Below are 14,644 nucleotides of genomic sequence, written 5' to 3'. Positions count from 1 at the left end.
TGTTATTAGAACACCAGTGAAGTGAAAGAAGGAAAATTAAAATTTAATAAAGAGAAAATAAGGAAAGCAAGTCAAACAATGCAATTAAACAGAGAAATAAAATGAAAACAAAACAGAAAGAAGAAAAATTGAAAAATACTAATAAAGGAAGTAAAAACAATGTAATAATAATAATACAAATAAACAATAAAATGTCAGTTCTATAGGATAGCAAAGTGAAATTTGTCTCAGTTTCTGAGTTTTGGGGGTTAGCCTTGTGCTCTCCCTTTGGATCTGTCTGGACATTTCAGAAGGTACAGTCTTATTGTCTTACGTGGGGGAAGAAAAAAAGAGAGGGAAGAAAAAAGTCTCCTGCTGACTTTAATGCATTGAGCTAGTTCTGCTGGTCTTCCTGGGTGCCACAGTAAGAGTGGGGCTGGGATTTGCTTTCCTCCCCTCCTATGGTTTTACAAGGATGGGGGGCCAGATCTGGGCCACAGTATTCAGTTGCCCGGGCTCCAACCCAGTTCCTTCATGAGCTGCCAGGCCTGCACCTTTAATTCACCAGTTGCACTGAGGTCTGTACAGTATGCCTCCTCCTTGCTCTTTTCAAGCCCATCATGGCTGGAGCTTACCGCCAGGCAAGTAGAGCCAGTCAGCCTCTGGGCAGGTGGCGTGACTCAGCTGCCAGGCTAGTGACCTGAGTCTGGAGCAGGCAAACAGCTGGAATCAGCCTCAGGGTCAGGAGGGTGGATCAGCTGCCCTGCAAGCTGGCCAAGTCAAGCAGGGGCATGCAGCTTGAATCTATAGTCCAGCCGATAGAGAGAATCTTAAAGGCAGCAAGAGAAAAGCAGAGAGTTACTGACAAAGGAGTTCCCATAAGAATGTCAGCTGATTTCTCAAAAGAAACTTTGCAGGCTAGTAGAGACTGGCAGTATTCAAAGTGAGGAAAAGCAAGGACCTAGATTACTCTATCCAGCAAAGCTGGATATCCAACCTCATGGTTGCCTTCAAAGGGCTGAAATAATTTTAGGACTGTATAAATGTAACTACTCCTTAACTGTTAAGGAGTTAAAATGACATTTGGCCCTTTGAAGGCAACTGCGAGGTTGATGTGGCCCCCAGTGACAATGAGTTTGACACTCCTGTTTTAGAGCTTCCCTTTGAAGAATGTATGGCATAGTTGAGCCCAGGAGTCAGTAGAAAACTTTTTTTCCCCTGGGGACATCTACCCATGTTCTAGAATAGTAGAAAATATATGGGACAGTCACTTCTAAACATTCCTGTATGCACCTATACCCCTTGTAGCTTTATGGTCTACCACCATGGAATTGGTAGGGTGAGGGCCTTCGAAGCATTAAAATGTCTAATTTCTGCTGGATTGTGTGGAAGTCTGGGCAGGGGCGATTTTTTTTGGTTTCTTATGACATTTTTATTTTATACTAATTTAATATCTAATCACTTCTTGCTATTTTGATAAGAGAGTCATTCTGTGCTACAAATTATTAAAAATAAGATTCTAGATTTATTTACCCATATATTAAACTCACTGTTTGCTAATTTCATGTCTCAAAGGTATCTCAAGCATAATGAAGGCAAGAACTAAAGTCTAAGCTCCTTGTTCCCCTTCCTGCTTACTAAAAAATCTGTTCTTCTTACAGCTTTGCCCATATTAGTAAACATATCTGCCTCTGGTGCATCTGGCTAATGATCTGGGCCCTACCCAACCTTCATATTTTATCCTCTCCATGTCTGTGTATGCTGTTCCCTTCACCTAGAATATTATTCCTCTCATTTTACCAACCCACTTTTCACCTAAGTTCTACTCACCCATCAAGTTTCTGCTTTAGTCTCCTTTCCAGAACTACTATGTTAACTTGGGCTCCCTTTTATAGATAGCATCACTGCATCCTCCAATAAGAAGAGCAGCATAGCTACAGCTAACATTAAGTGAACATTGACTGTGTACTAGTACATAATATTATCAGAAGGATTAGTTAATTTGCTCAGGGTTACACCCTGCTAATGGAAAGTACTAAGACTTGAATTTAGACAATTTAGATCACATTTAACCTCTTTATTACTCTGCTTCTTATTATGTAGTTATTCCTATGATGAGTGTCGTGTTCCCTACTATACTTCCAACCGTCTGATAGGGCAGGGACTCTGTCTGTCTTATATTCTTAGTGTCTAGCACAGTGTCTGTTGGACACCTGCGTGTGCACATGTGTCATATTTGGTGTATAAGGTCTTTCACTCAGAATATATGGAAATAGATAACATTTGTAAGTGTAATGCACAGGTGACATTGACCATTTTACCCTCTAGAAATAAAAGTATAAGTATTGGAGGAATCTATTTAGTTCATTCAGTATATTAGTTTACTATTAGTGGTCACACATCAAGGAGCCTGATCTATTTGGAGAAGCTTGAATTTGAGCTTTTATGCCTTTGGTTCACTAGACTTTCTAATCTCATGCTTAGAGGTTATAAGCAATCAAGTGGTGAACCTTACTAGAAAGACACCCAAGTCACAAACTGCCACCTTTTGGAACTTTTTGGAAAACTGCTGGAGAATAGACAGTGGACACACATGAATAATGACTTCTACTTCAGCCTTAAAAATGCCTCTTGGAATGGGATTGAAACTTAAAATAAGATAGATAAGAACACCAGGGGCAGGGAGAATGGGAACTTTAGAAAGCACCCCTGCCTGTGTTGGGTTATCATTGATAAAGGATTTGTGCCACATTTGGAAGACCACTGAGTATGAAGATTAAGAAAATGCTTGAAGAAGAACTAAAAAACTGGGGATTTTTTTCTTGAGCCAGTTCTTTGTTTTATTGGTGGGAACTCTTATCATAGAAATAATAAAAATTTGTTTGGGAAGGTCATGTGTATTTTTTTTTAGAGCAAAACAGATGAAAGATGATATGAACTTGGCACTTGATACATATTTGTAATTTGATGTATGTAGTTATTTTCTGTGGGAAAGGACTTTGAAAATATTGTCTTTCCCATGGCTAATGTACACATAGCAAAAAAGGAATCATGAAACATTTTATTTAAATGAAAATTAATGAAAAAAATTTAATTAAATTTTAATTTTATTTTATATATATACAGGTACATAAAATGTTACCAAAGTGTATAAATATGGCACAGCTATTTTTAGTGCAGGCCTTTGGGGGGGATTGGAAAGGGTGGTTCATTAGTTCTCCCCCATTTTTCTTTCCTTCCACCCACACCTCTCCCCTGCCAGGACCTTCTAACCCATGTTAATAATCTAGGTTATCCATATTTCTCTCCATGTTGCCATACTGATGTACATATGTATGTCTATAATACATTATAAACAAACACGTGTGTGTGTTTCAATCATCCCCCGTACTTCAATTTTTTTTCTATCTTACTCAAGAATACCTTGCAGAAATTCATCAAATGGCACAGCTCAAATTTATTATTTTTAATGGCTACAAAGTTGTGTTTTCCAGGGCTGCCATAACAAAGAACCACACACTGGGCAGCTTTTAAACAACAGAAACTTATTTATTACAATTACAGAGGCTAGAAGTCCAAGAATGAGGTGTTGGCAGGGTTGATTTCTTCTGAGCCCTGTTTCCATGTCTTACAGATGGCTGTGCTCTCCCTTTGTCTCCACCTGGTCTTCCTTCTGTGTATATGTGTTCCAAATTTCCTCTTAAAAGCCTACTGAGGACCTCATTTTAACTTAATTACCTCTTTAATGACACTGTCTCCAAATATAATCACATTCTGAAGTACTGGGAATTAGGACTTCAACATGAAATTTTAGGGTCTACAATTCACTCCATAATAAAAATATTCCATCATTTATTCAGACATTCCCTTACTAATGGCCAGTTACATTATTTCTAATTTTTATTTTTGCCACTATGAACAGTGGTGTCATAAAATCTTGGTATGTATATCTTTTTATTTCTATAGGATAATTTCCAAGAATGTGTCTGCCAGGCTATAAAGTATAATTATTTTTAATTTTAATAGTGGTTGCTGGATTACTTTTTTAAAAGTCTGTTATCAGTTCCCTGGATGGGTGGCTAGTTGGTTGGAGCATTGTTCAGTAAGTTTGTAGGTTCAATCCCTGCTCAGGGCACATACCTAGGTTGTGGGTTTGACCACCCGCCAGGGCGTGTACTGGAGGCAATAGATGGATGTTTCTCACATGGATGTTTCTCTCTCCCCCTCCACCTTCTCTTCTTCCCTTCCCTACTTTCTCTCTCTCTCTGAAAAGTCAATAAACATACCCTCAGGTAAGGATTTTTTAAAAATGAATTACCATTTCCATTAGCAATGTAATAGAATAACCTTTTCCTAGCATTGCTGTCAACAATAGGTGTTACTGATTTTTTAAAATTTTTGCTAGTCTAATAGGGATAAAATATCTTATTGATCACTTAATTTGCATTATCACAATTCTGTTAAATTTGAGGATCTTTTCATGTGTTTATATTGGGAACTTTTTAAAATGTCAAGATTCAAAGAGATTATAAAAAGTTATTTTAAGAAGAAAAACTTCAGTTATTACCTAGGTATGTTGCCAATTTCCAATTAATAATGAATAAATTGAGTTTCAAAAGTTGGTTTGTGAATTGCTTGGGTTTCAAAATGCCATCTCCTAGACAGGTGGTATTATAAACAGTGATTAGATTCTCAATCCACCCTACAAAGCATATTTAACTCAGTGATATAGCTAATGCTATATGGAACTTAGCTGTGTGACTCATTCATTCATTTTATAAGTACTCAGTGAACAGAACTCTTCTTCCTCTGAATTATCCTGCTGTGGTTAGGGGCTATGTCTTCAGAAGAGGGGTGCAAGGTAGCAGGCAAGGATTGGAATGAACGGATGACATGGTAGTTATAATGAAGTATAGGTAGGATATATATCTGGCTCCACTGGCGGGAAAATAATATTCCTGGATTTACCACTAGTTATGTGTTTACACAAGACATTCACTAATTGCGTATAAGTAGAGTGTTTTTAATTCATAGAAAAGCTTAGCTGTAAGATGACTGCAGGTACTTTAGTTACATCCGTAGTTTCCCTTTTATTTTTTCCCCCATGAAACAAAAAAATAAATATATTTACAGTTGAAAAGCAAGGAAAATCTTGGGTTCTGAATCTGAATCTCATGATCAAACAGGGCAACCGCGAACAGGCGTCCATCCTATTATTTTACTTTAGAGAGAGTCACCTGGAGCGAGGGCGGGCCTACAACGGCAGAGACGTGGCGGTCTGCTTCAGTCTCGCTCTGGACTCCATCTCCCCACACTGTGAACCTACCACAGGCAGCTTCCACTTACTGTTGAGTCCTGTGGGAACATTCTCAACCTTCCTCATCAGGAAAAATCCTTCAGGGATTTTTCCAAATACGACGTGCTTCCCATCCAGCCAGTTACTCTTAGAGCAGGTGATGAAGAACTGGCAGATCTTTGTACAGGGACCACTGTTTGCCATGGAAAGCAGGCCCGGAGCTGAGTGCCTACATTTAAAAGTTTCATCTGCAGATGGCCCCCAATAAGTGCTGGCAAGTCCAATACCATCTCTGTTAACAAAATCTCCACCCTGAATCATGAAGTCCTTCCTGACCCTGTGGAAAGTGCTCCCTTTGTATCCTATCAGAACCCCATGTTTTCTGAATTCTCCAGTACAGAACTACCTAAAGTTCTCAGCCTGTCTTAGGTGCAGTGTCTGCAAAGAGCTCCATCTCCATCCAGCAAACTTCCTGTGGACAAACTTCCTTTGATGACCAATGCTGACATCAAAGGACACCACAGGTTGACAGGGCTCGAATTTGCCACTGCTGACTCCAGCCTAGAAGCAGAAGTTGGGAACACGGGGTTCCTCCCTTATACCTAATATTTGTGTCGCATTTCAGTACATTGAGGCTCAAAAAAATAAGATTCTCTTTTTAAAAATCAAATGGCCGGAATCCTCTTTTTATTAAAATAGAAGCTCAGTGAGAACCAGGACTTTGTATATCTGGTTTACTGTTGGATCTCAGTACACAATAGACCTTCAATAAGTATTGAATGAGTCCCAGTGGAGGGGGATCCCCCCCCCCGTCTTTTCGTGTTCTTATTCCCCTCCACCATTGGTAAGTATCAGAAAAGGGACTTTACTTAGACTAAATATCAGTCAAGGTTTTTATATGAATGGTTCATAGCAAACCATCCTTGTATAGCAGATTCTTCAGTGTACAGATCTGATTATGTCAATGTCTTGTTTAAACTCTTCAATTATTTTGTGCTTTCCTGATCACTTTCTATCTTCTTAGCATGACTTATAAGCCTGCCCTTTCAAGTCTTAGCTTTCCCTGCAGGTACTCTTCAGTACAACTCTTACGGTTTCCCTGGCACATCATTTTGTCTTAGCCCCCATGTCTTTTTTATATTCCAGCTCTGTTCATAAAAACTCGGCTCCCTTATCTGCTGCCTGATGCACCTTATTTGTCCTTTACACCCCAGTTCAAGTATGTTTTATTTGTGAAGGCTTTTCTGATAGTCCTCACACACCATCAGCAAGGGTTACTCTTTTTTGTTTTTTTTTTTGTTATCACTGTACCTTAAATATTAACTTCATTTTAGCCCCATCCCATTGTTTGAAGTCACTGTTTACATGTGTAGCTCCTCTGTGAGCTGACATCTTTAAGGGCAGATGCTATGTCTGTATTCATTTTTGTGTCCCCAGCAAATAAGAAGACCTTGGGTGTGGAGGGTGGGGTGAAACTGTTCTATACGTGGACCGAAAGGTAATTAATAGGCCCCAGGAAGTGAGAAAATATTTTAGTCCATTTTATTTATGGAAAATATTTAAGTTCTCTAACTTGTTTTATTTTGTCTTTAAATGTTTTTTTTTTTAATAAGGGATTTCTGCTTTGATTTTTAAATGAACCTCAATCCTGGCTGGTGTGGCTCAGTGGATTGAATGCCAGCCTGCAAACTAAAATAAACCTCAGAATGAGGAGAAATAAGCAACTAAAACATTGAACATTGACAAACAATCATAACACTGAGGAAGAGATTTAACAATCAGTGTCTTTATTATTTACCATTGTAAAGGTTTCAAGAATACCAGTTTTATTTCAGCTTCTCCTGTTATATTTATAAATAAAAGTAGCAGATCTGGGCTCAAGATATGACAGAATACAATCTAGAAGCCTTTCTGATTCTTTAGAGAGCCATTAGCTAGAAAGGGCTATTAAAGATTCATCAGAATTCAACATAGTATCTTCTGGCAGTTTACCCAAGGGGTTCCTGAATACACTTAGAGGACTCACATATCAAACAGCTAGGAATTGATTTAGACCTAATCCCTTTGCTTTTTCAGATTCCATAAAATCTGACAATAATCGCCAACAAAGTTGCTTCTAAATCTGTTAGAAATTACTAGAGACAAAATGAACTGGCAAAATAGAAGCAGACAGTCCTTAGGGAAGGTTTAAAATTCAAAGGGTAACATCTTTAGTTGAATATGATTATTATATCTTTAAAGAATTACTGTCATGACCATATGGAACTCTGGTCCATGGCCATCGTTAATTCTTCAGTGAAAGTTTTGCATTTGTTTTACTTAGATTAATTGAAGTAATTGTATTTAAAGTAGATGTTTTCTACGTCAATAAATGTAAGTATAAAATATAATATTTCTGAAGAATGTTATTAAGGGAAAACTCACATCAGGTTTAAACCCAACTCTAAGTGCTTATGTTGATTGCACACCACACCCACGTCCACCCACTCACCCTTCAGGGAGTCTAAGCTGCAGATGGCTTCAGAAGGCTGCTGTGAAATTTCAGAGGGTAACTTACTGCATATAACCTTTTTAAAAAAATAATTCTCACCTGAAGATATGTTTTTATTGCTTTTGGGGGGGGGAGAGAGAGAAACATTGATCATTTGCCTCTCATACGTGCCCCGGCCATGCATCAAACCTGTGACCTTTTGGTGTGTGGGATGTCATTTCAACAAACCGAGCTGCCTGGTCAGGGCTATTCTGTATAATCTTGAATACTTTGGATTATTCGGTCTATTAAATATCTTTGGGCACCATTTATGTGGAATGGAACACTTTAATTGTAACGCTATCATAGAAGAGAAAACATTTTTTATTCTATCTGTATAGGAAGTGTAATACTACTTCTGTCTGTTCACTAAAGAAATCTTTTAACAGTATCTTCCTTGAAAGATGAAAAGCAAAGTCTGTGTATTTTAGGAATTGGTGTTATGCTTATTTTTAAACATTTACCATTGTCCATTTTTTTCAGTAAGATCTTTTGAAGTATTGTTTTTGTTTTTAAGGAAGTAAAATAATTTATTAGTTTCTTGTCTAAATGAACCTTTTGATCCTAATTTGACAGATTTAAGATATAATAAAGGTTAATATCCAGAAACTTAGAACAGTTGGCACATGCATTATTTACCTAATAGGTTTATCTGGCTATTAATAACCATCAATGAATAAAACTATTTGAATATGAATTTCTAACATTTTTATGTCATACATGGTGTCAGACTTATTTGAATTGTATATGCCTGAATTATAAACACTATCAAATGTTCGTTTGTTTTTTTAAACCTTTGCATTTTACCACTGTGGTTATATACAGTTCATTTGATTTTACATAACCAGAGCAGAGTATTAGGTCCATGTGAGCAGGAACTATTTTTGATTCATCTCTCTACAGACATACCTCAGAGCTATTGTGGATTTAGTTCAAAGCCACCACAATAAAGCGAATGTCACAATAAAGTGAGTCACAGGAATTTTTTGGTTTTCTAGTGCACATAAAAGTTATATTTATACTATACTGTGGTTTATTAACTGTGCAATACATTATACCTAAAATATCAATGTATATACCTTAACAAGAATAATACTCTATTGCTAAAAATGCCGCCTTATATCATCTGAGCCTTCAGTGAATTGTAATCTTTTTGCCAATGGACAGTCTTGTCTCCATGTGGATGGTTGCTGACTAATGAGGACGGCAGTTACTGAAAGTTGAGCCGGCTGTGGCACTTTCTTAAAATAAGACAACAGTGAAGTTTGCTGCATTGAGTGACTCTTTCATGAATGATTTCTCTGTAGCATGTGATGCTATCTGTTAGCATTTTACCCCAGTATAACTTTCAAAATTGGAGACAATTCTGTTAAACCCTGCTACCGCTTTATGGACTAAGTTTATTGTAATATTCTAAATCCTTTGTTGTCATTTAACAATTTTCACTGCTTCTTCACCAGGAGTAGATCCCATCTCAAGAAACTGATTTCTTTGCTCATCTATATGAAGCAACTCCTTATGCATTAAAGTTTTATCATGAGATTGCATCAGTTCAGTCACATCTTTAGGTTCCACTTCTAATTCTAGTTCTCTTGCTATTTCTGCCACATCTGTAGTTACTTCCTCAGTGAAGTCTTTAACCTTTCAAAGTGATCCATGACAGTTGGAATCAGCTTCTTCTAAAGTCCTGTAAATGTTGATAGTTTGACCTGTTTCCAAGAATCACGAATATTTGGAATGATATCTAGAATGGTGAATCCTGTTTAGAAAGTTTTCCATTTACTTTGCCCAGATCTATCAGAGGGATCACTACCTGTGGCAGCGATAGCCTTACGAAATGTTTTTCTTAAATAATAAGACTTAAAAGTTGCTCTGGCTGATGTAGCTCAGTTGATTGGAGTGTTGTCCCATAACCAGAAGGTTGTGGGCTTGATCCTGGTCAGGACACATACCCAGGTTGTGGGTTCGATTCCTGCATGAGATGCATGCAGGAGGTAACTGATCAATATTGTTCTCTCTCTCACTCTCTCTCTCCACCTCTCTCCCTCCCTCTCTCTCTAAAAGCAAGAAACAAAACCTTGGGGGAGGATTAAAAGGTTCATGACGTGGTTCACTGTTTATAAAAATGTCCTCACACACAGAGGCTCACTCCCTTTCAGCTAATGAGGCGTAGTAGGACAGGCCGCACCAAGTGTCCTCGGCTGGTGAGCACCGTGCACTCCACCCTGTGAGCGTTCTGCCTCCCCTTGAGAAACGAGCGTATTTTGAAATTTGTCTCCTGGAACTGATTTTTGGTCATTTTTATTAAAATGAGGGGAAATTTTGACCCATAGGGATGCAAGTAAAGAATATCATGCTGGTCATTAAAATGTAAGTTTTACAGAGGGCAATGGCCTGAGGTGCCTCCAAAGAAATGGTCAGAGAAACTGAAGGTAAAGGTCATTATATATTTAAGAATGAGTGACCACCATATTATCTCCCTAAGGCATAGACAGTCACAGATTGTCAGAAGTACCCATTCTGTGTGCTTTGGTACAGGGCGACTTACTGTTCAGCAAACATTAACAAGCTTGTATTATGTGCCCTGCCCAGTGCTAGACACTGGACTTCCAGTGGTGAGTAGGATAAGACATGTTTTTCTTGGACTTTATCATTTAGTAGGAAAGGTAAAGTAAGGGACGGAGAGCCATAGGAGTTCAGTTTTGCCCAAGCGGTATTTCCATCTACCACTGGTTCTTGGCAAAAGCTACATAACCTCCATCTCTTATTACCAGCCCAGCCTCTCCTCCCTTTCTCTATTCCCACACTTCAGGGTAACTATGACTTAAGAAAAAGATATCAAAATGATGCAATCATTTGATTTATAACATATGGTTTGTTATATACATAACCTGAATCTCCAAGAACATGTAAATAAGCATGAGTGGCGAATGTGGCTGAGAGAAGAGTTGAGAACTCCTGACTTCTGGGTCGTGACATTGAAATTTGTGTTGGTAAACCATACTGTGGTCTTGAATACAAACCCATGTTTTAAAAAAATTATTTAATTAGATGAAACAAACCTGCACTATAATTACTTTGCTCTTTGTTTATAGGTCCAGGGGCAAGTTCATCCTACTCTTGAGTCTAGTGATGATGCTCTTCAGTATGTTGAAGAATTAATTTTACAGTTATTAAATATGCTATGCCAAGCTCAGCCCCGAAGTGTTTCAGATGTAGAGGTATGATAAATTTGCCTTGTATTCATTTTATATATACATATAATCTGTGTGCTTATTGTAATGTTAGTAAAGAGGAAAGTGCTTGATCTTCAGTTCATATATATTTTTATATACTTAAAAATTGAAAATTGGATTCATTTTAACTTTGTATTGAGTGTATGATAGCTTGCTTGCGTCATAGCTGTCGAACCATTCTATGTTTTGTTTTTAATCTAAAATGAATTTATTTAGCCTCTAAACACTACTTCTTGATGCTAGAATTATATATATATATAGGATATTATATAGAATTATAGGTAGTATATGTTATATATGTCATATATGTATATAATGTATATAAATGCACATATTATATATATGATTTGTTATATACATAACATAAATTGTGTGTGTAGAATAATTTATATATGTCATATAGTATATAACAGAATTATATACATATACAATGTGTAACACATGTACTTTATATATTATATATTATTTATAATTCATATTCTATTAGAATTATATATCTCCATATCTTTAGAGAATAGAATATGTTTAGGTATTTCTTTTGTTTTGTAAAGCCAGCTATCCTTTCAAGAACATCTCAGTTAATTTCTTGATCTTCAGGTATTTTATGTATTTTAGATAGTGAATGGACACCTTTCTACCAGTTGAGTGGAGGAAGGAAGTTCTATAATCTCTTTCAAAGATGACATGGTCCCTGTCTCTTTATAGCTCAGTGGAGATAGAGATAGGTAAATGGGCAATAACATATTGTGATATACTATGAGTAAATGGGATGTGGCAACTTTTAAAGGGAGCGACTAATAACATGGGCTTTGGGGCTTAGGGTTATCATCTCAGAAGCAAAGGCATCTAAATTGAGTTCTGAAGGAGTCAAAAGTTTAAGAGGAGAAGAAATAGGGTTTTCAGTCCTGAAATGGGAGCTAGAGCTGGAAAAATAAAAGTAGTTTTGTGGCAGTGATGAAGGATCATTTGACTTTAATGACTTCAAATGTATAGTGCTACAAATGTTTGGGTTTCTGTGACATTTCTTTTGCACTCCATACTCAAGTATGGACACACACACAAACACACACACAAGGTAGTAGGATTGAATGGTATTTCACCATGGACATACAATGAAAAATGAGTAGGGCAGAGGGATTGTGGGAACTAGTAATAGCAGTGCTTTATAGTCCTTTTCAGTACATAACCCACACGGACTATAATAATGATTTTAAGGCACATAGTGACTGGAGAGGAGATAAGTTTTTCTACCCCAGGCCCTGCTCTGTTCCCCTGAAGGCTGAGGCACATCCAATGAGAAGCTGCTGAAAGAGAGTCTATTTGGATAGGAAAAAAGTGAAACGTAGTAATAGCTGACGTTTGAGTGCTAGCTGTAGTATCATGCACTGATCTAAACACTTGTATGTTTTATGTTTCATTTAAAGTTTTTAATAACCCCATGAAGATGGTGCTGTCTTTTTCCCTTACTAGCGTGTAAACTCCAGGGATTTTTTTCTTGTTCACTGCCAGATTTCTGCCATCTAGAACTGGCACTGAGAAGGCACTCAGGGAATACATGTTGAACGAATAAATGAGCGAACTCAAACACTGAGAGGGTAAATGTGTTGCCCAAGGTCACAACTAATAAGTAGTGAAACCAAGTTTCTAACCCAGCAAGTCTAAGCTTTGAGGGTGTATGCCACTAGCCTATTCTGCCAGGTAGGAGAGAGCAGGCAGATTGGAAAAATAGGGGGGGAAACAGGGTATTGGACTTCCCAATGAGGTCAGAGAACTGATGACACTAGAATACCTGAGTGGGACACGTAGAACAATAGATTGGGAAGGTGCCAAATTCACCTTCATGTGAGTTTTCAGACAAGGGCAGTTCCTACTCTAAGAAGTCTTCAGGGGAGCCCCAGATTTCAATTGAGCAGAGAGATGCTAAGGAACATTGAATTGCAAACATTGTGGATGTAGAAAGATTGTGTACTATGGAACAGTAAGATCCTTTGATTACTTAAGTAATTTAAAGGAGATTTAATACTTTGTTAGCCTATTTTCCCTTTGTATAAGGTGAAATATCTTTTATGTATCATTTCCTTTAGGCACTAATTACATTGGGCTTCAGAGTAGATCTTAAAAAGAACTGGTTACCTGACTCTCCTCATTAATAATTCCATTTGCTCTTTTGGCTTCTAGCTGAGTTCTCCCACAGTGTTCTAAAATGCAATGTCTATCCCTGTGCCTGCTGTATTAAGACGAAATGACAGGTCTTGCCTACCATTTCAGTGTTGGTGCACCCCAGAAATTTGCTAGTTTGGTAACCCTGCATACTCAAAGAGCTCTTTCTAGATATGTTGTACTATACTTATACTTATCTAATTTCCTCCTTTTAATTAATCTAGAAACTACCATATTTTGCTGTGTATAATGCACATTTTTTGTCCAAATTTTTGAGGTTAAAAATAAGGATGCACATTATACTTGGGTATTATGAAAACATGCCATGGGTATAATAATGGGCATAATAATTCAGTGTATAATGTGCACAAAAACATGGGTGCACATTATACGTGGGAGTACATTATACACGGCAAAATACGGTCATTTAAAATTTTCTAGTATCGAAAGAGGTCATGAATTCTCAAAAATAACTAGTGCGTCTCAGTCTCTCACTTGCACAGATTTAATCAATATGTAGGTACTTAGTTCTCTTAAATTTCTTGAATCTTATTCTTTCATAATTGTACATGTTCATTCCTTTTCTCTGGTTGACTAGACTGATCTCCATTTGTAATGTCTTTTCTGTTTCCCTCGTTGGCCTCTGTGTCCTGTATGTAACCAGCTTCCATTTCTTAGGGCATCGATACATCGATGCATTTTTCTTTTCATTTAACTAAGGCTTTCTTGGACTTCTTATCTTAGGCTTTTTTCCCCATAAGTCATGTCCTAAAATTTTTCAAGTTTGCTTCCCTTTTCTATTCACTTTTAAAAATTTTTCTTTGCATCCTGAAGAATCCTTGTAATTTTTTAATGTTTTCCATTAACATTTAGATTTCCCAAGTAGTTTCTCCATATTTCCTGTCTTTCTAAAAAAAAAATCTCCCATGCATTCTAAGTATATATATTAATAAGACTTCAAAAGTACCTGTCGTCTGAGTACTTGCATGGAAGTTTATGTGCAGGAGTTTTCATAGGTTCTAGAATATTTGTCTTGGAATTGGTCCTTAAGATGACCTATTTAGACCCCTTTATTAAGTAAAGCAAAAGACAAGGTTCTGCTAATAAGGGTCAGCTGAGCCTTGGCTGGGTGACTTAGTTGGCTGAAGCATTATCCTGTAACGTACACCAAAAAGATTGTGGCTTTGATCCCTGGTCAGAGCACCTACCTAGGTTGTGGGTTTGTTTCCCAGTCCAGGCACATATGGGAGGCAACTGATCCATGTTTCTCTCTCACATCAGTGTTTCTTTCCCTTTCTCTCTTCCTCCCCCTCTTCCCCCTCCCTCTCTTCTTCCCTCCCTTCTTCTCCCCCTCCTCCTTTCTCTCTAAAATTAATAAACATATCCTTGGGTGAGGATTAAAAGAGAGAGCCCTAGCTGGTGTGGCTTAGTGGACTGAGCACC

At 37.5% G+C, this 14,644-nt stretch overlaps 1 protein-coding gene and 1 pseudogene across 2 annotated transcripts in view; one reads left to right on the top strand and one right to left on the bottom strand.

Annotated features, from left to right (window-relative positions):
* SOS1 (SOS Ras/Rac guanine nucleotide exchange factor 1) overlaps positions 1-14,644 on the top strand; it is a 118,560-nt gene that overhangs the window by 26,952 nt on the left and 76,964 nt on the right. For both annotated transcript variants that reach the window (XM_053666857.1, XM_053666856.1), the window contains exon 2: positions 10,901-11,026. In XM_053666857.1, the coding sequence (XP_053522832.1) occupies positions 10,901-11,026 (126 nt within the window). The remainder of the gene's footprint in view (positions 1-10,900; positions 11,027-14,644) is intronic.
* LOC119052055 (peptidyl-prolyl cis-trans isomerase H-like) lies at positions 5,234-10,104 on the bottom strand (annotated as a pseudogene).

The sequence above is a fragment of the Artibeus jamaicensis genome, unplaced genomic scaffold (assembly GCF_021234435.1).
Source record: "Artibeus jamaicensis isolate MK-2021 breed Jamaican fruit bat unplaced genomic scaffold, CSHL_Jam_final contig_465, whole genome shotgun sequence".
Taxonomy (NCBI): Eukaryota; Metazoa; Chordata; class Mammalia; order Chiroptera; family Phyllostomidae; genus Artibeus; species Artibeus jamaicensis.
This window is presented reverse-complemented; position numbering and strand designations above follow the sequence as displayed.